Here is a 21,307-nt window from a genome sequence, read left to right on the forward strand (position 1 = left end):
CTAAACGGTATTTTAATATCCAAGAGATATAAATATTTATTAATATAAATATAATTGAATAAATTATAATAGTTGTTTTCTTATTATTGCCTTTTAATATAATATTTATTAATAAGTTTTAAATTCATTCTTACCCATAATTAACATAATTATTATCTACTGAATTATTCTTACTATCAAAGTAAAAGGATCAAATAAATTAAAATAAAATAACTTAGATATATTAACTTTTAGCTTTTTTTGTATCTTACTTTTATGACCAATAATAACAGAGATAGAATCCATTTTATAGTATATATATTTATTGTTTTATCAAGTTTATTTTAACATTACGATTATCACCTAATAAACGTTATATTTGAAAACTGTAAAACATACAAGTAGAAAATTATTAAGAATAATATACTTCTTTTATTAACATATATAAAATGTATCTTTAAAATTGTATGAATGCCATCGACAAAATATATATCTTTTCGTAAATTGGTAATCGTTTGATTGTTCATTTCTAATGCGATTTTCTTACCGAATATAACCATTTCAAAATTTTCCAAATTAAATTCTTTATGAGAAGTATTTTGAATTCAATGATATAATAAGTATAATGATTACTAGTAAAACTTTATTAGTTATTACAGATCCCTCTAGTAAGCCATTTTAATCTTTTCCAATGTTCTTAATCTAAGTTCATATGTACATTCACTTACAGGGCGAGTAGTATGTCGCTTTAGAATGTAACTCTAAATGAGAAATCATAATTTACTAAGTACTTCAACTGTGTAATTAAAAGACACTAATACGGCATACTTTCTATGTAGTCAAGGCCATAGAAAATGTTATCATCTGATCCATGTAAAAATCCAATATCTGTGCGAATGTTGAATCAAGAAAGAACTGAAATGAAGAAAGCCGTCTCATTACGAAATAATTCAGTTGTATTTCTGAAGTTAATTCTTGTTTGTAACTTATGGTTTGTAACTGGTGTTTATAATTCTTATAATATTGGAAAATGTTAATACATGTTGAGAAATAAATAATAATACAAAATAAAATGGTGGCAAAGTCGAAGCTTCATGATAGATTTGAAGGATTGTCCTCAATTAAATGAAGGTATCATTAAAATTTTATCAAAGAAAAATTGAAAACTATACGACAGAAAATAAACTAGATATATGTATATATATATATATATATACGTTTTATATACATCATGAAACCTACATCTCACGATATCTTATTTTTATATTTTTTATGCTTTAAGTTAATATCATAAAATATTAAATATATAATTAACTTATTATACTACTATTATTAATAAAAAATATTAAATAAATTGTAATTAATATATTCATAATTTAAGTATAATTTCATTGAAAAAAAAAAAAATAATATTAATCAAAACTATTACGGTGTACACTAAAAATAATTATTGTTTTATGGATTTTGATAAAAAATATTTTATTAAATTAAATATTAACTATATTTTATTAAACTATATGTCTTATAATTATAAAATAAAAAATAAAATTAAATATAAAAAATTTATTTATTTTAAGTCTTTACTTGAAAATAAAAAATAATTAAAATTAGTATACAACAGTAAATTATTATTTTCTATTATAAAAATAACAATTTTTTCATCTTTTTCAAGTAAAAATATATTATTTATATTTACTGTATTAAATATGTGAAGACAAGAATATATAATATATGTAAACTAAAATAAAAGTATGTACATTTATATATAATGAAGCATCTTTTATATTTAATGAATAATTATCCTATAATAAATGTAAAGTGCTATTATAATTGAATATAAGAATTTTTAACGAACCGACTAATTGTGCGATAGAGGCCATCAACCTGTAAAATAAAAATTGGAGTTAATGTTTTTTTTTTTATAATATAGAACTATTATTTTATAATTAGCTTTCTATACTATTATTTTCACTAATTGTTGAAAATTCATACATTTAAAACAATATGTATTAACTAGGTCGATGTATGAAAGTTCACTTTTGCTGGAGATTGATATAAAACATTAAAAAATACGTATTAAATAATATAAATTCTTATAATATCGGTTAGGCGGTTTATTTTTTACTGTTTACACAGAGCTTAATATGATGAATGGTAAATTGCTATGAGAGTGCATGATGTAAAGTTAGCATGAGATTTCTGTTTTCAAATTATCCTAAGAATTGTTTTGTTAGTTCGGTATTTCAATGCTTGAGAATTTTAATTTAGTATTCAATGCGAGAGAAATTTAGAATTTCTGTTATATAATTTTAAAAGTATGCAAGAAAAATATGTATTTATTAATTTTTATGATCGATCTATTTACCATTGATCTAAGAATAAATTTTTTTAAGTTACAATTCGTATAATAAATTAGTTAAATCGATCGAAATCTTAATTCATCAATTGGTCGTTTAATATATAGGATTTTCTTGAAGGAATAAAAGTTATGACCTTTTCAACTACGATTGAATTAATCACAAGTTGTCAATTAATACTTTGACGATAAGCTTTTTCATGTGGAACGCTTGAAATAGATTGAACTACATTGCAGACTGACAGATATTGAGCAATAATATTTTTCAAATGCTCCCATATCTTCCATAATTATTTACTGTATAGTATTAAGAGTCTACAATGTCTTATACTTTGAATATGATGCATTATCGACAATTTATAATTAATAACGATATCTATCATATACACTTTGATTAAATCAACCTTTCGTACATTTTAATAGTTATTTAATAGTTTATTCCTTTATATATTATTTCTAATATATATATATATTATTTTTGTAAATGTAAAATTATTTTTTGAAAAATACATTTATAGAAGATATAATAAACGATATAATTTATAGTATTTATATATTTTATGAAATAGTACGAAACCACCATTATTAAACTACATACTACCAAAATTATATATTGTTTCAATGATAATATTTGTTTATGTTTTTACTGTATATTAGCGACATAATTTATAGTAAATACGCCAATTAAAAAGAATTTGCTAATAAACTCAATAATAAGTCCATATTCGATATAATATTTGAAATTTGCTTAAAACCTAGTTTTTCTTTATACTATTTTATATAAATATATATATTTATTATACTATAATTGATCATTTTTCAATACATATATCATGATTATCGGATACCATAATTTATATAAAATGCATAAAAAACTTCTTTTTAATTATGTTTGCAGATCGAAATACCTTGATTCCGCGACCTATTAGAACAAGAAGCGCATCACCTCGAACATATCCAACTTTTAGTAGGAGTCTATTAAGTACGCCTACAAGATTCAATGGACGTTTGCAGTTGGAATGCGACATACGAGGTTCTCCAAGTCCAACTGCAATTTGGTACAGGTAAAATTGTTTATTATTTTCATCTATATTGCAAATAGTATAATTAAAATAAATACAGTGAACTAAGACTTATTAATACAACAGAGTTTTCACTTTTTAAAGACTTATGTATATATATTTATGACTTGGTGATCTATATTGAAAATACAGTGAAATTATTATTTTACACATGTATTATGTTTATATATCGCTATTCTTTATAAATAGAAATTATTTTAGTAGTTCATATATAAATTAATTCATTATGAATTCACAGTTCTTTATATATATATTGCATATCAATCAAGCACTATCTAGTGTTATCAAGTATGAAATATCATCAAGTAAACTTAAATTATCAATTGATAAAATATTTTTATTAGCTATTTCTTATACTAATAAGGATACATATTTCTTGTATATGAAATACGTGCCTGAATTTATAAATTGCATTAGTATAAAATATTTAATAAAATACTATAATAAACGACTCATATAAAGTATCGGAATATTTCGAAAATTAAAACTTAAATTTTTTTTCAATATTTATCAATGTTTATAAATTGATTTATCATTATTTTATTTTATGTATACCTATAAAGTCATAAAACTCGAAATTATAAATTTTCAGTATATTTCTTTAAGAAACTGTAATGCATTAAATATCTTTCAAGCAGTTTTGTTATCTTTCATATAAAGATATATGTTATGATTATCAAGAATGTATGCATCATTGCTGATGTAAGTGATAATTATTTGTTTAGAAACGGAGCAAGACTCGAGTGCTCACCCAGAATAAAAAAGTCATTTGTTGGTGAGCGAGCTGTCCTTGAGATATCGAGTGTTAAGTATAGCGATGGCGGAGAATATGTTTGTGAAGCGAAAAATTTACTTGGCTCAACTAGGAGCAGTTGCAAGGTTTACCATCGAGTTTCTATTAAATCAATACACACCGATTTTTAGTTTTTAAATTTCATTTTATAGAATAATATTATTATTCATATCGTTTCTTTTTATGACACAAAAAGGAATAAAAATGTTTTTTATTGAATTTAAGATTCATATGTATGATCAAATGTGTTATGACTATTGCCATTAATTAGCTTAAGTATTATCAATGTCTAATAATTAAAGATAGAAATATCAAGTCATCAAAAATATATTTTACCTTCATGATAAAAATGTGTAATGTATTCAATAATATTTAATAATATTACATTTATGTTAAAAAATTTAATACCCTTATTTGTAATTTAATTAAGGTATATGTTTAAATAATAGTGATAGTTTACATATTTTTAATACTCGGTTAAAAATTTTAACAAATCTCATTTAAATGTTAATGAAAATTATAATTTACTTTTTAGATATAAAGCAAATACTTTAATAATACATGTTGATACCATGAAGAAGATAATTTTTATATTTAATTTTCTAAATAATATTTAAAGGGAATAAAAATATTAATTCATTTATATTAATGGCAATAATTTCACGATAAAAAATATAATAGAGTAATTTTTTTATAAATAATGTAAATAATGTTAATAATAATAATTAAAGTTTATTAATAATAGTTGTGACAGAATTACAATAAATCGAATATAAATTTTCTAGTAATCTTAAAAAAATTTAACTTTATGAAATCATTTAAATTATAAAAAATATGTCCTAAGTAAATTTACATTCGGTTATCTAACTACGTGTGTAAATATTTCCTACTTTAAATATAGTTGTATTTATAATTTGCAAATATTACATTGCTTAATATCAAATATTTTAAAAGTAAAATGTTAATTCCTATTTTTAAAAATTACTTAACAAGGTCGACATCATCTAATAAAGAATAATGAATAATTTTTTAGAAAAGAATAGTAAAAGTGGAAGTATCAAAGATCATGCAATGAAATTAAAATGCAGCTTAAAGCTTATTTTCATTTTATAGGTAATAATACTAAATACTGATGATCCATCGACAATGGATCGAGAGCCGCCAAAATTTCTGCAGCCCATCCTTAGCAAATCTATCGTGATGGAAGGTCACTCGTACGAGTTACAAGCAAGGCTCGCAGGTACACCTCCATTTACACTCCTTTGGCTCAAAGACGGGCGTGAGATCGCCGAGAGTGATTGTTACCGATATATTATCTATGAGGACGGTGGCATTGCGCTTAGATTTCTTAATATTCATCCCCATGATGCCGGTGACTACATGTGCATTGTGAAAAACATATATGGCGAAGTCACTAGCCGTGGTCTATTCATTGTTCAAGGTATATATATTTATAATCCATTTTACATTCATGAAATATGTCTATGAAAAATATTATTCATCTCATTTATCGTTAATCTAATTATTCTTAAATTATAAATAACAAGTAAATAAATAAATATATAGATAAATTGCAACTATACTTAGTTCATTTTTATTTTAATATTAAAGATGTTTTAAAATTAGCGAATAAATTTAGCTTTATTTAATAAAATATATAGTTTTATTTAAAATAATTAAAACAAAATATGTATAATTTATGTAAATTGTTTTTACTAAAATAATTAATAATTTCTGTAGATTACAAGAGTGCATCATCAAATTCGATACTAAGTTTTGTAAAGACACCAGTAGCAGTTTTGGCTGCAAAGGGTGAGACAGCGTGTTTCTGTGCGAGAATTCAATGTAATCGTTCGATTGATATCGATTGGACGATTAATGGAAAAAGCGCACACGAAGACTGTAGATACAAAGCAAGTACATTTAAAATAAAAAATTACAATTTTAATTATAAAATCACCTTTATATAAATTGAATTAAACGTTGGTGAAATAATAAAAAATTTTATCATTATTTAGATTTTTTTCACAAATTAATGAAAATTATGAAAAATATTAATTTATATCTGAAAAATTACGAAAGCTTTTAAATCAATAAGTATTCGAAATAATTGTTTCCGTTTGATTATGATATATTTAAGTATTTTTAATCAATTATTCAAAATCAAAAGTATAAAGTAATTACAATTATATTAAAATAAATTATATTTAATATTATGATATAAAAAGTTTATTGTAAGTTACGTAATTATATAAGAATATATATGAAAATATTGTCATTCTTTAGTCACAATTTTCAATGCAGTATTATTACAAATTAATTGAATAATAATTTAAAATACTAATAGAAACAAGTTTATAAAAAAAATATTCTTAAATGTTTTTAATAATTTAATTATGAATATAATTGATAGTTTATTTTAGTTCGATATAAATATTCGATAATTTTACTGTATGGAAACTGTCAGTTTGAATAACATAATTAATTTGAAGTTATCGATTAGAAAATACGTGTTTTGTTTCGTTCATTAATAATATAGTTTTTATGTATAAAAATGTAAAGAAGTTTCGGTTTTAGAATAATTATTAAACTTTGTCTAAGTTTGAGTTTTAAATAATTTTGGAACAAATCTTTTAATCCTATATACAAATTTTAATATACAAGCTTTCTTCTTAAAAATTTTTCTCTAAGTTTAAAATTGTTTTATGCTTACAGACCATTCACCCTTTAGCTAAACTAAATGCTTCACTAAATTAATGCAATGTAAATCATTATTCAATTATAAGTATTATAATTCCATATCGATCTATATTTCGATATCGTATATATTTTCATTTTTTTCGATATTTATATTTATTTTTGATATTTGTATTTTTTTAAGCATGATAAAGTTTGCATATATTTCATATAATTAAAGATCATTTAATTATTTAATTTTTTCTCAATTGAAATCCAATAATAATAATAATAATAATAATAATAATAACAATAATAATAATAATAATAATAATAATAATAATAATAATAATAATATTGTAAAATTAAATGAAAACAAATATTGGTCTTAAGATCGAAAGGGATGGCTCCACAAGCATATTAAGAATACCATCGATAACACATCGTGACTGCGGCGAGATACGTTGCATAGTATCGATAACTCGAGGACCATCTATAAGCTCAAGTACCCAATTGCGTCTCAGGTCGACTTCATCTTTTCGAATTCGCGATAATCTGTTGAAATACCTGGAGCCGAGATCACGCAGTTTGCCAAGATTGAAAGAAAATGCTACTCGAAAGACAAATGAATTATCAATGCCGAATTTACATGTGAATAAGAATAGCGTCGATCCAAAGAAGAGAGCCTCGAGTTTCACACGCTTAACTCCAAAACCAAGAAATTCTCCTGAGGATTACGAATACGAAAAATATTCAACTGATAATAAATTAACCAATGGTCAGATTCGTGTAAAATCTATTGATAAAATATTAAAGGATGAACGAACTATTCGAGAAAGCCCATGTCGTGAAAAGAAACTAGGAAAGAAATCTCTCACGAAAAAGCTGGATTCTACATCAACGGAAATTGTTGAAATAAATATTGAAGATGTTGGGAAAGTTCATCTAAATGCAGTACAAGTAGAAAAGGAATGTGTGCCGCGAAATACGGATGTTAATAAGGAAATCGATGCAACTGTAGTTGAAATTCTACTAACAGAAAATATCGTTACTCCAGTAAACCTAAGTGAAGAACAAATTAATAAAGAGAAAGAACGAAAATTTCAGCAATTAGTTTCATCTATTAAAGAAGCAAACAAAGAACGCCTCTCTATAAAAAGGATCTCAAGTTTTAAAAATTCTCGATCCAATTCTACTATAGATATTAACGAATGTGATCTGAGTACTCATAAGAACAATACTAATAATAAGAAAAATGAAAAAATTACACCACATATTAGTAGAGAATTATCATCTTTATCTGGAACAAATAACCATGAGGTGAAAAATCGTTTGATAAAACAACAAAGAGGAATTTTCGTGAATCGTAAACAAGTACCAGCTTTGGTTCTACGACCACCTGATGATGTAATAACGTTAAGGGGATCAACAATTGTATTGGAGGTTGCATACGAAGGTCATCCCGATCCAACCGTCAAGTGGATGCAAGCAGTAAGTTATTCGCATATTATTTAAGTGCATGACTATATATGACTATTATTTAGTGCATTATGCAATCGGCGTAGCACGTGTATTAGAATTTATAAACTGAATATCTTTTATTGTATCTATTAACGATATATAAAAGGATGAATGTAATTATTTATTCCATATTTCTCATTCTTTCAATACCCAAATTTGAATATTTTTCGTTGCAAAATTATTTAATATGAAACATTACACAGCAAAGTCATATAAAAAACGAATATAAATTATTAAAATTGTAATGAATTTAGAGTCAAAGTTTCAACAACTTTCTAGTAGTAAGAATTTCTGACCTCACTCTTAAAATTTAATATTAATCATTTGAAGTTCAATTTTTTAATCCATATTCTATACATGAATACATAATTTTAAATAATTTAAACCGATGACGATGTATACTTATATCTGTCTGAATATTAATTAATGATGCATTTGATTTACCATTATTACAATCTTCTATATCATTTGTTGAAAAACCAGTACCATTGAAAAAGCAAATGTATTTAAAAAGTGAAATTTTTGATAAACACTCAAAGTATATTATTTATTGTCAAAAGTTTCATGATTTTTATTATATATATATATCTATATATATATATATATATATGTATGCGCGCATTACACGTATGTATGCTACCTTCGAAATAATTTAGAAATATAAACATTATATGTCACTAATTTATAATCAATAATTTTCAATAATCTGTAATAATACGTATTATAGAATTATTATTTTAAAGTAAAAGCAAATTAACATTTTCTTAAATTTATGAAATCGAAAAATGAATGAACATTTCATACAAATCATTCTTTAAATTTCATTTACTTTGTATTTATTCAATATTTTATTAAATAATTTATACCATTTAAAGTAAAACTTCATGTTTAAAAATAAATCCCATTTAAATGTAAGTAATATACAATTATTCTAAACTGATAGTTGGTTATTGAGTTTATTATTCAAGTATGCAATTAATAATTAAAATGTAATTTCAAATAGCCATGCTATTTTACCATTCTGTATACGTCATTTATACACGAAATTTACTATTGATATCAAACTTTCAAAACAAATTACATAATTATTTAACTTTCCCTATTTGTACGAAAATCTTTGTACTTTGTAAATGGTAAAAAATTTTTACACTTCTACATTTATAAGAAGATTTTCACAAATAGTGATTTGTCAATAGAATAAAGTAGAATATTCATAAAAACCTACATGAAAATAGAAACATTTTTGTGAAGCTACTTTTAAATATAGTCTCATATTAATTTTAAAATGATTATGAGTATATTAAATATCTATTTTTCAAAGGTTATTATAATTCGTAAGTATTTATCCCATTTAATAGAATAATTTCGAATCACGAATTTGCAGTGCTGCATCATTGTAATTTTATTTGTAAATTATTATGTTTTTGGGGATAAAATTTCTAATTTCTATTATATTTAATGGTTTCTTTATCTCTGACAATGTCCCTATAGATCTATATAATAGAATACTAATTTTTTATTCTCCATGATACATTTATTATATTATATATCAAATATTATATTATGGATAGAAGGAGAGAGAGAGAGAGAGAGAGAGAGAAATAGTGATGAACATTAATTTAGAAATCTGAAACAAATTTAATTCTATCAATAAATGTAATATTAAAAGTTTGGCTACTAATGTCACTGAAATAATAAACATCATTAAAATCAGATATTTTAAATTGTGCTGAATGTAGTATAAATATTCTTATTTATTCAAATATTTTCGATTAAAAATATTAATTTATTAATAATTTATTCGTACGTCTTTATGAAAATGATATAATACATAATTTTTAAATATTCTTGGAATTGAACTAGTTAGACTTTGTCTATTCATAGCAAATTTCAAAACCATTTGCCTTGACCAAAATCAATTTAAATAATCTTATACTTATTAAAAAATAAGAATTAATCTATCGTACTATATGTTACGTTTTTACACATTTATATTTTATTTGTTTTTAAAAAATAATGAATATATATATATATGTATAATTTCAAAAATAAACACAACAAGCAATATTAGTTTTAGAGTGAAATATTAATATGCATAAAATCAAACGAGTCATTTAGTTCGCCTTTTCCTATTGATTATGTTCTATCGATGCAATGTATAATTTTATAAATTAAATGAGTCATTGATTTAGGAAGCATACTTATTGATAAGAAAAAGTAGTGGTATAAAAGCAAGTCTTATTAAATGAACTGGTCAGTTAAATAAATATAGTTGCTTGAAATTATTCATAAAATTTGTTACGATTTAATCGGGTAAGTTTTTTTAAGAATTTTTTTAAGAAAGCCTTAAATTTTGTTCTATATATAGCTCTATAAAGCTATTAAGAAACGTTCATTATTTACAAATTTATTGTTGAATTAGATTTAATATATCTTACATTTATAAATATATCTACATATTAATAATATTATAATTTAATATTTTCATTATCATGATTAATTACAAATTCAAACAAATGAAAAGCTTTTGATAAATAAAAAATTACATTATTTTTGATGAAATAAATATATTTGAAGTCCTTAAAAATTATAGTACAATAGATAGTATTTGTAACTATATTGATATTTACTTACATTAAACTTTTATATGTTTAATACAACATTCAATATATACAAATTGCTATTATGTACAAATTTTTCTTATTTAACCTATTTTATTTTGCGATAGAAAATTCTATTTACATTTGAATTTAAATTATAAAATTGCTATTTAGAATATTTTAATAAAAATTTGAAAAATTATCGCTCCACTGTAAGTTAATTATTGGATATGACACTATTAGTGAAAACCAATTAATAACATTTTTGTAACAATTTATGATAGACTTTACTAAGTATATTCAAAAGATAGATAAATTATATTTCTTCTCATTAATCGTGTTAATCGTATTCAAAATTATGGTTACTAATGCAATTACAATAATAGATTTATAATTTGAAATTTGAAATTTTTTTAAACAGAATTCAGTCAAACTATAAAAATGGCATTACAACGAATGCTTCTTATCGCTTTTCTCGCAACCTCATATTTGTCTATCATTGCGGCAATTTCAAACGACTTAACCGTTGGTGCTCGAGAGTCCGGTGATTATCTACTGCAACGCGAACATGTAGTAAAAGAAGAGAGTTACTTGGGAAAAATAGTCACCGTTACAAAAACTTTATCTGGAGATGGTGTATCCAGAATTACGCATATTAAAGCTCTAGATCAGCATCAGAATGGTTTCGGTGCTCATCCCAGTGTCATTGCTGGGGGGATTGGACAATCTTATGTTACTCTGAAGTTTGAGAGTGAGCGATTTCGCAGTATTGATTTTGTAATAGAACTCTATGGAAAATAAAAATAAAGTTACAAAATAATATTTACTAATAATTGATAAATTAAGAATTGATTAAAATAAAATTGATTGTAAATTATTTTATTGATAGAAATATAATTTTAATACGTAATTTATGTTAAATAATCATCTTTCGTTTACTTTACTTAAATCAAACACATTGGTTCACTGTGCTAAAAAATTCACTATAGTTGGCAATTATATTAAGTATTTAATACATATTTGTTCAATGCATAAATAAGAATAAATACAATTAAATTGATCTTTTTTAACTAAAAAATTAATTTTTTTTATATTCAAACGTTGTTATTTGATTCAATAATTATAAGACGTTAAAAGCATTTGGAAACTCATTTTTCAAGAAAAAGTCTGATTAAAAAATAATATAGTTAGATTATAACATTATTTTAATTGTTATTTAATAGTATATATTGTTATTTATTTTAAGCTTTAAAATATTAATAATTACAAAATTTAATACAGAAAATGAAATTGTAATTCTTACAAAATTTTAAATGTTATCTACGACATTCTATATACATTGTATTGGTAAATCGGTGCTTTATTGAATATACTGAATCATATCAATGTAACATTTTTACCTTCACCCGATTTTGAATCCAATTTCAAATAATTATTTTTCGATATTAAATAATAAGAAATAGCTAATATTCTGGAATATGAATATTTGATTTTAAAATCAATAGAAATCATTATTATATTTTTTAATTAATATTTATACAATAAATGTTACTTATACTAAACCGTTTAAGCAATAATTAGATAGAATATAATTAAATTTACTGTTTCCAAAATCCTAACAATTATATTTCATAAATTATTAAATAATTTAAAATGTTTTTATTTACATTATAATTTGAATTTTGAAAGTAGTTCTTTTTTTTTATTTGAATTTGTCAAATATATTGTAAATTTTATTCTAATAATGTTTTAATTTTACACTAGTACAAAGTGTTTAGCATTAGTTATTTGGAATTACATTGAATTCATTATTTGAAATTCACATTTACATATATTATGTATTTCGACATGTATATAATATATTAATATATACAGTATACAAATAGATATATATATATATATATATATAATATAATATATAAATAATTTTTTTTTTTTAAATACACATATATCTTATATTTTTTAACATAAATGTTTTCTCTGTAAAATAAAATTAATAAAATTATGTGCATAAACATTTCTTTTATTATATAATACATATAACTATTTTTAAACAATATTGAGTTCATAATTAGAACTAATTTTCTTTTGTTTAATAATACATTCTTTATATGTTTATTTTTATAATAGTAATATAAATTTGTAGTGTTATAATACTTTGAATATATATAAATTGAATATTGAATATATAAATAATTAATAATACTTTGAAATAATTTGCTGATTGTGGTTTTTTTCTTTTATTTTCTGTCTATTTTAGTAACATAAATGATCACAAAAATTAAAAATCAATCATTAATTCAGTTTTGGTGTAATGCTAGATAGTAAGATAATGAGTATTACATCTTTGCATAATATCTTAGTATTATATCTTTATTATTAAAATTTTGATAGTAAATTTAATATAATTGAAATTTAATATATTTTAGCGATTATATTAAAGAAGAATATTTTGACTAAATAATACTTATTCTTAATTTATGATCATGTATATTTATTACGTATCTTTGCAAAGCTGATTTTTCTATTTTTTTTCAGCATTAGTATAAATATTTGCTTAATGTAAATATATATAATGATAATGAAATGCACGTTTACATTTGAATTTGCAAAATATAATAATTCTGTAAAAAAGTTAATGAATATTTGTTTATTCTATGAAATTATAAATAAATTTTACGTTATTAAAATTAATTTTTATAGAACGTAAAATAACTTTATACAATTTAAAAATAATAATCATTTATTTGATGTTACTTTATCAGAATTAATACATACTTTTATGTATCCAAAATTACAAATTTTTTATTTTCAGTATTCAACAGTTAATACATATAATGTGTAATTATTGAAATAATTATAAAATTAATATACAGTATGAAAATTTTTATCAATGCTGCATATTGCACATAAAGAGACTCTGATTTAATCGAAGTATTATTTATATATTTAATGCAGTCGTTACATGGATAATTACTAAATAAAAATGAATGAACAAGGTATTACTGATACAAAATTAATATGCTTGGTTTACATATATAAAAAAATTTTATTATGATCATTCAATACTTAACTTATATTTTACAATGAATATCGTTAAGTAATTTTATAAATTATAAAAATAAGAATAAATAAAATAGTTGATGAATTATAAAAATCCGAACATTATTATCTAGAATAATTTGAAATACTAAAAAAACATGTATAAGCTGCATGAAATTTATATTTAGGATAGTTCCTGTAATGATACCAAAGAATTTAATTTCGAAAGTAAAATACATCAGAATGCAAATTTAAATAGATTATTTATAATCTAATGATAATAATACAAAAACATTAATATTAAAATTTATATTTAATTATATTTAATTATAATTGGATATTAATTATAATTATAAATATTTAATTATAATTGGAGTAATTCCATAATTAATTATATTACAGGAGAATTCATGACTAATTTTTCGTTTATTTATTTAATTATGTAGAAACAATTTTGTATTAATTGATTCGCTGTATTTATATTCAATAATAAGATATTATAATAAATAATTTCAATATACATTTCTAATTGAATTTACATATAAATATACTAAAACAATTTTTTAAAGAACTGACTATACACAAGAATTTTTATCAAAAATTTTCTTACAATAAATGGATACATTTTTTTCTTTAATTTTAATTAAAAAACCATCGTTATTAATAATTCATAATTTTAATAAATCATTTCACTTTATTTGCGTTTAGTACGCTCAAATCTATTCATCCTTGTGTCACATCATAATGACCATTATAACGTCAACATATACTATCAATTAATATTGCGCATTAATCAATGAGAAGTGACAAATAAATTGAGAGAGAGAGAGAGAGAGAGAGAGTCTCAGAGTAGGAGGGATTAGAGAGAGGAAACGTTGCGTAAATCAATCGAACTAGGCTTTGTCGAAACGTTAATAACGCTTCTTTATAAAAGCGCCAGCTGTTTGAAAGACAAAATGAGCTACTGTGCATTATGTTATGTCGTACTAATTATATTTTTCATGGATATTGTGCATTGTTGTTTGTAAGCTATAAAACTAAGAACAAAGAATTGAATCAAATTTTTCATTCTAGTCTTGAAATTGGTACAGGTTTTAATATTTTCTACATATAAGGAAAATATAATTGAAATTACTCTTTATGGCTATAATTTACATGTTACTATAATCACAGGTGTTAAGAAAAAACATTGTAAATATATGTTTATGTAAAGAAGTTTCCTTTAAAATCTGTCATCTATATGGCAGATTGTTCAGGTAAGTATCCAAAACATTAGAAAGTATATTTGTACGTGAATACTTTCATTAGGAATATCAAAGTTCTCTTACTTTTGAATTTTTACTTTTGAAGTTCCTTTACTGTATGAATAAAGATGATAATTATTTTCAATGATTAATTTATTAATTAAGTATGAAAAATATTTATTAGATAAAAATAAAAAATACAAATTTTTATATAAATATCTTTAAAAATTGTAAATAAGTCACTTTATATGTATGACTATATGTAGAAAAAAGTGATTTTATTGATGTATGTATAACATTAGCATTCAGTTATATACTTTTGAACTCGATATAATATATATTTGACTCACTTATTTTATTGTTTAATTTGGAATCTTCAAGTTACCTCAGAGAGAATCAGATATTCTTTGAATTTTTCATGAAGTTACTTTTTACAGTCAACGTTACATCTTTCTGGCTGTAGTTTAATTAATAATTTAATTTATTTGTTATATGCATCTTGTATATTAAACAAAATCTGATAATACATGTATCATTACAACAGCTTTACTGATATTGTATATTTATTAAAATTAAAATAATGAACTAGCAAAAATTATCTGTTAGTAGCAAAAAAATTATAAAATTATATTATCATCTGTTCATTGAAAATGATATATTTCAGACGAGATATGAAATCATTTGAAATAAACTTTATGTAAAATAATGGTGCATTATCCCTGATGCGGCTATAAACAAAGACGGCATGTAGATTCGACTTCGACGTTTATCGAGCGTGTCGATCATCAGCAATCCACACTTGGATTTACTCTTCTGTACAACTTGTTGTTTTTCTGTAGGTGCGAGTGCACAGTTCCACGCTCTGAGCTTTAGTTTCTCGGCGTCGTTCGAAGCGCTCACTCGCGTGCCTCCCGAGCGCCATACCGGTGTGCATATTCATTCCACTACGATTCACAGCTAATTTTTCGATAAGCTAGTATCTTTTAAAAGTGAGAAAGAAAGAGAGAGAGAGAGAGAGAGAAACGATTGTCGCGTTCCAAGGCATATCACAATCAAAGTGCTTTGACCGCTAAGCCGGCATTATCATAAAAGATAAGGAAAGGTGCGAATATTTAATTTCAGTTGTGAGTTTAATTACGCTACGTAATTTTAATAGTCAATTTAATAAATGTTTTGATCGAACTTTCATATTGAACATTACTTATTCTGATTTTTTCGAATATATCGATGTTTTAAATCTGATACGACAAACAGTAGGTACTTGCTCTATAATATGTATAGTGATAAAGTTTATATTCGAGTTTCTTGATTTTCTGAACTCTTAGATTTTTCTTTTTGGCTTACCAAATGTGTAATAGCTTTACAAAGTATCATAAAAAATATAAAATAAAAGTATCATAAATTTTTTATTTCAAACTTGTTATGTAAATATAATGAATTAAATAAATTGAAAAATATTAAATTTTTATTTTAAAAACTAAATAATAACTAATGTATCACTACTTATTAGAGAACTCAAAAACGTTTTTATCAATTTTATAAATATGTTAGACTAAATTTATGTTGAAAAACGATATATGATGATTGGAGTTTATAAAATACAATTATATAAATCTTATAAAGTTCTAAAAATAAAATAAAAATTGGAAATATGAAAATTTATTATTTACATTAAAATTAAAAGATTCTTCAAGTTACTGTTTCACTTTTAAATGATAATAGCAGTTTTTCATAAAAATTCAAAAGCACTGTACCTTATTGCAAAAATTTCACAACTCAAAACTTGAATACAGTGCAGAAAAAAGAAAAATGTACATAAAATTTACAACTAAAATACACTTTAGTAAGAGTTTTAATCTGAAAAAGAAACTAGATTAAACAACCCAAGAACCAAAACACGAAACCTTTACACAAATATCTAACAAATATGTATGTGGCATTGGTAATGAGTAAGTTTTGATAAAATACAAAACTAAGTAAAAGCAGAACCAAGAAAAACACGTGTTGAGCAAACGTATATCCCGTTATTATGCGTTGCCGACCGCTGAATCAGCTACGCACATTCAAGAAAGTGAAAATATCGATAACTCGCAAGCATATCATCACCACATGCAACAGTTTGGCGTTTTTTTTTTCTTATAATTCAGTTTAATGATACAATATTTGCACATATCGAACATGTATTGACCAAATATTTTATACACGTAATTTGAGTAATTCAGTATAAAATTAACGATAATTTTATCAATATTGTTTTAAATAACTTTATTGTAGTTTATATCTATATTTTTCGACTACTTAATAAATATAATAATTTTCGGATCCAATATTAAAATATATCATATTTTTATTATACAAATAGATCATTAAATGAAAAATAAACATTAATTAATTGTAAGGGGCAGTAATTGTAAAAGTATGTTTCATTGTTTCGTTGTAAAATAATAGAACAATTGTCGATAAAATATTTAGTATATTTTTATATTGTACATCAAGAGTAAAAATAAATATTTCATTCATATTTTATAAAACTTGTATTATATATTTTGTGCATGTTCACACTCTAAAATTACTAATTGGTAGAATCTTTAAAAACTCATTTAATTCCTTCAAATATTATGAATTACAAATATAATAAAAATTATTTATAAGCATATAATTATTAAATAAATTTGTTATATTTAATACAAGAATTTATTTAGAGTGTTAGAATAATTTATAATATATATATATATATATTATTGTGAAAGAAATTAAAATTCTATAATCAAAGTTATTTACTTATAAAGAAGCAAATGACAAATATAATTTTGTATTATAATAATTGCTTTAATACATCATTAAAAAATATTATTTACATAAGCTTAAATAATAATGTTTGTTTTAGATTTGAATTCAATGGTAGTGACTTTAAATTAGAGTACTTACGATACATAATAATTTATTTATTGAATTAAATGATATCAACGTAAAGAAATCTTGTATACTAATAAAAAAAATTTTAATAATTTTCTTACTCATTATTATAAATTTAATTCTTAATTCATACCCTAACACTTACAAATATTCATACAATATGAATTTAAAAATATTGTATAATATTTAGTCACAATACATTTTTAAAAGATTCAACACATCAAAATGGTTCTTAAAAAATTTTCATATATATTTGTATTTATTGTCTTTTTACTCACTATTTACTACTTATATATATATATATATATATATATATATATAAGTTATAGATAATAATTTTTTGTAATATTTTAATTACCTCTGAAATACTATATTAAACTATATTTAAAAATGCTCTACATTAAGACTATAGTAATTCAGTTTATTACACGACATTTATACTTGTTAGTATTTATTTGCATATTTAATTTTGGCACAAAAGAGATAAAAAAATTGTTTAATGAATAAAATGACAAGTATAAACTTTACTTCACTTTTAATTTTAATTTGTGTAAATGGAAATCCTTTATCTTTAATATATTTATATATATATCTATATATATATTTATATTTATTTAAATTTATATTTGCAATATAATTTATTTGTAATTTTCTGTCTTATCATAATTATTAATTTATGAATTAGTAAATTAAAAATACTTTATATAAAAGTACTATTTCTTACAAATAAATTATACTACAACAAAATTACATTTAGATAGTGTGTCTTTGTACTTTATGAATAAAATTAATCCTATAATAGATTATGAATTGATATCATTATTAGAATAAAATTACAAGTGAAGTTTGCAATAAAATTATTCGAATTTGAAAATCATAATTTATCTTTGTCATATTTTGCTTCAAGTATTTATTTAATAATATTTTTTAAATATAAGAAAAAGTTTGGAAATATAATAATTTGTAGAATCCTACAAAATTAAAATAAATCATTCGGGCCAAAATGTTTGTAAAAGCAAGCTTTTGTAATAAATTAATAAATAGATAGAATACAAGGGTTTTCTGCCTATCTAGTAAATTCATTGCTATCTAGTAATAATACAGTTGCCTTAATAAAAAAAACGTTTTAATTATTCTGAATGTATTGACTTCATAAATTATAATTTTTTTCAATCTGTTTTACAGTCAACAATCATATTATAGTGTTAAAACATAATTTTTAATTTTTTTGTTTTATACACTTGGGCATTATTGATGAACCAATAATATATTCTTAAAATAGTGTAAATACATTAAGTATGGCCTTTAGAATAAAATTAATATAAAAGTTTAAGCACATGTATATATTATTGAAAAAGCAAAATGTAATATTGTTTCATATTTATTTAAAGCGTCGTTAAATATAAACATATGTTTTTTAAAACAATTTTAATGAAAAATAACAAATAAAATTTCTTAATTGAGAGAACTAATTATAAGTAAAGATTAAATTACTCCTACTTATAAAATTATACATTTGTATTTGAGATTAATTGAATACTATGTAGAATTAAATGTAAGACTAAGAATATTGAAAAATATACTATAAATCATATATTGAAAGTTTTGACTGGGGAAGTAAAATTTTTATACTTATAAAATTAATATGATTTTTCAAATTAGTTAATAATGGATTTGTCATAATCTTTTTATAATTTTGGATTGGACTAGTATTTCGTATGCCAATAATTTTCAATAAATTATTTTAACATTATTTTTTCATAATTTGTTTTTTTTAATTACGCTAAAAACTCAATTCAATATAATTATACTCATTAATATTAATAATATAATTATGGATAACATTTTGCTAAATCTTACATTTTCGAAAATTTCTAAAGTTTAAACAATTAAAATAATTAAAAGTATATATAAAAAATATGTAAAAAGAATATAAAAAATACTTTATCATTTAATGTATTTTTGTAATCATTAAATTATTACTTTTTTAAATACATTCAATCCGAAAGAAACATTAAATTTTCATTATTTTTCCTGTAAGGTAAATTCTACTCAAGAAAATAAAAAATCAAATTTTGATTAATTTTGTATTGTCTCTATTTATATTTACCAACAAGTAAAATAATTATCAATTTTTAGACATATCAGTTTTAAGAATGTGAAAATTAACATTTTTGTTGTTCTTAAAATGTCATCTTTTACTATTTATATTAGAATTACAACTTATAATAAAAGATTTTTGTAAGAAAGAAAATTAAAACATAATATTTAAAGCTACGTTTAATACGTAATACATTCATAACACCTTACTAACTCATCGATTTAATATCGCTCTTCTATTAATATACTTAGAGTACAAAAACTTGCGTAAATAATTTTAAGTACATAAGTTTAAAAAATACTCAATTCAATATTTGAAATTTAATAAAATTAGTTATTTAATGCAAGGCAGACATTCTTGTGCCACAAAACATATCAAGTTCGTTTTACATTACGGCATGCTCTTCATAAAGAGAGAGTTAAGCAAGTAAGCCGACGAAGAAGAGATTCAAATGAATACAAGATCCCTAGACGACCTTGCCACTTAAGTGTCAGAGCGAAAAAGCTGCGCTCGACACTCGATATCCAACCGAACGAGGCGTCCGCGGTATTGAATTACGCGCCACCTTTAAACGAGCCGTGAAGCAGCGTTGTTTTGCCGACGTTTCTCCACGGCCCTACAACCTCGGTTTCGCGGAGTGGAGTTACTGAGTTGTACGCTATTAAACCATCTTGCTTACGCAATTTGTTCGATTTGTTGCTTTGTCTCGGAGCAGACGTACTTGATTTTCCTCTGTTTGGATAGAATGCGAGTATATAAGCTTTTCATAGAATTTCATTGACACAATGAATTGCATTTGCTTCTTTTTATTAAATCAAAATTATTATTTCGAATTAAGTAATCGTTTAAAATGTTCAAAATCATTCATTAATAATGTAACTATATATTGAAGTACTCGAATAAAGAAGGCTAACGATTTGTCTAATTGTACTTGATGCTTGCACATTTTTTAAAATTCATATTAAACTAAGTCATCATTTTTTATACTTAATGAGTA

General features: G+C 22.5%; 1 protein-coding gene across 1 annotated transcript in view; it reads left to right on the forward strand.

The window, feature by feature from the left end:
* The window catches only part of LOC105360585 (myosin light chain kinase, smooth muscle-like), a 49,805-nt gene that overhangs the window by 17,551 nt on the left and 10,947 nt on the right, over positions 1-21,307 (forward strand). The window contains exons 3-7 of the mRNA XM_011497527.1: positions 3,234-3,399; positions 4,143-4,296; positions 5,324-5,651; positions 5,951-6,123; positions 7,280-8,377. Coding sequence (XP_011495829.1) covers positions 3,234-3,399; positions 4,143-4,296; positions 5,324-5,651; positions 5,951-6,123; positions 7,280-8,377 — 1,919 coding nt within the window. The remainder of the gene's footprint in view (positions 1-3,233; positions 3,400-4,142; positions 4,297-5,323; positions 5,652-5,950; positions 6,124-7,279; positions 8,378-21,307) is intronic.

The sequence above is a fragment of the Ceratosolen solmsi genome, unplaced genomic scaffold, assembly GCF_000503995.2.
Source record: "Ceratosolen solmsi marchali unplaced genomic scaffold, CerSol_1.0 scaffold47, whole genome shotgun sequence".
NCBI classification, from domain to species: Eukaryota; Metazoa; Arthropoda; class Insecta; order Hymenoptera; family Agaonidae; genus Ceratosolen; species Ceratosolen solmsi.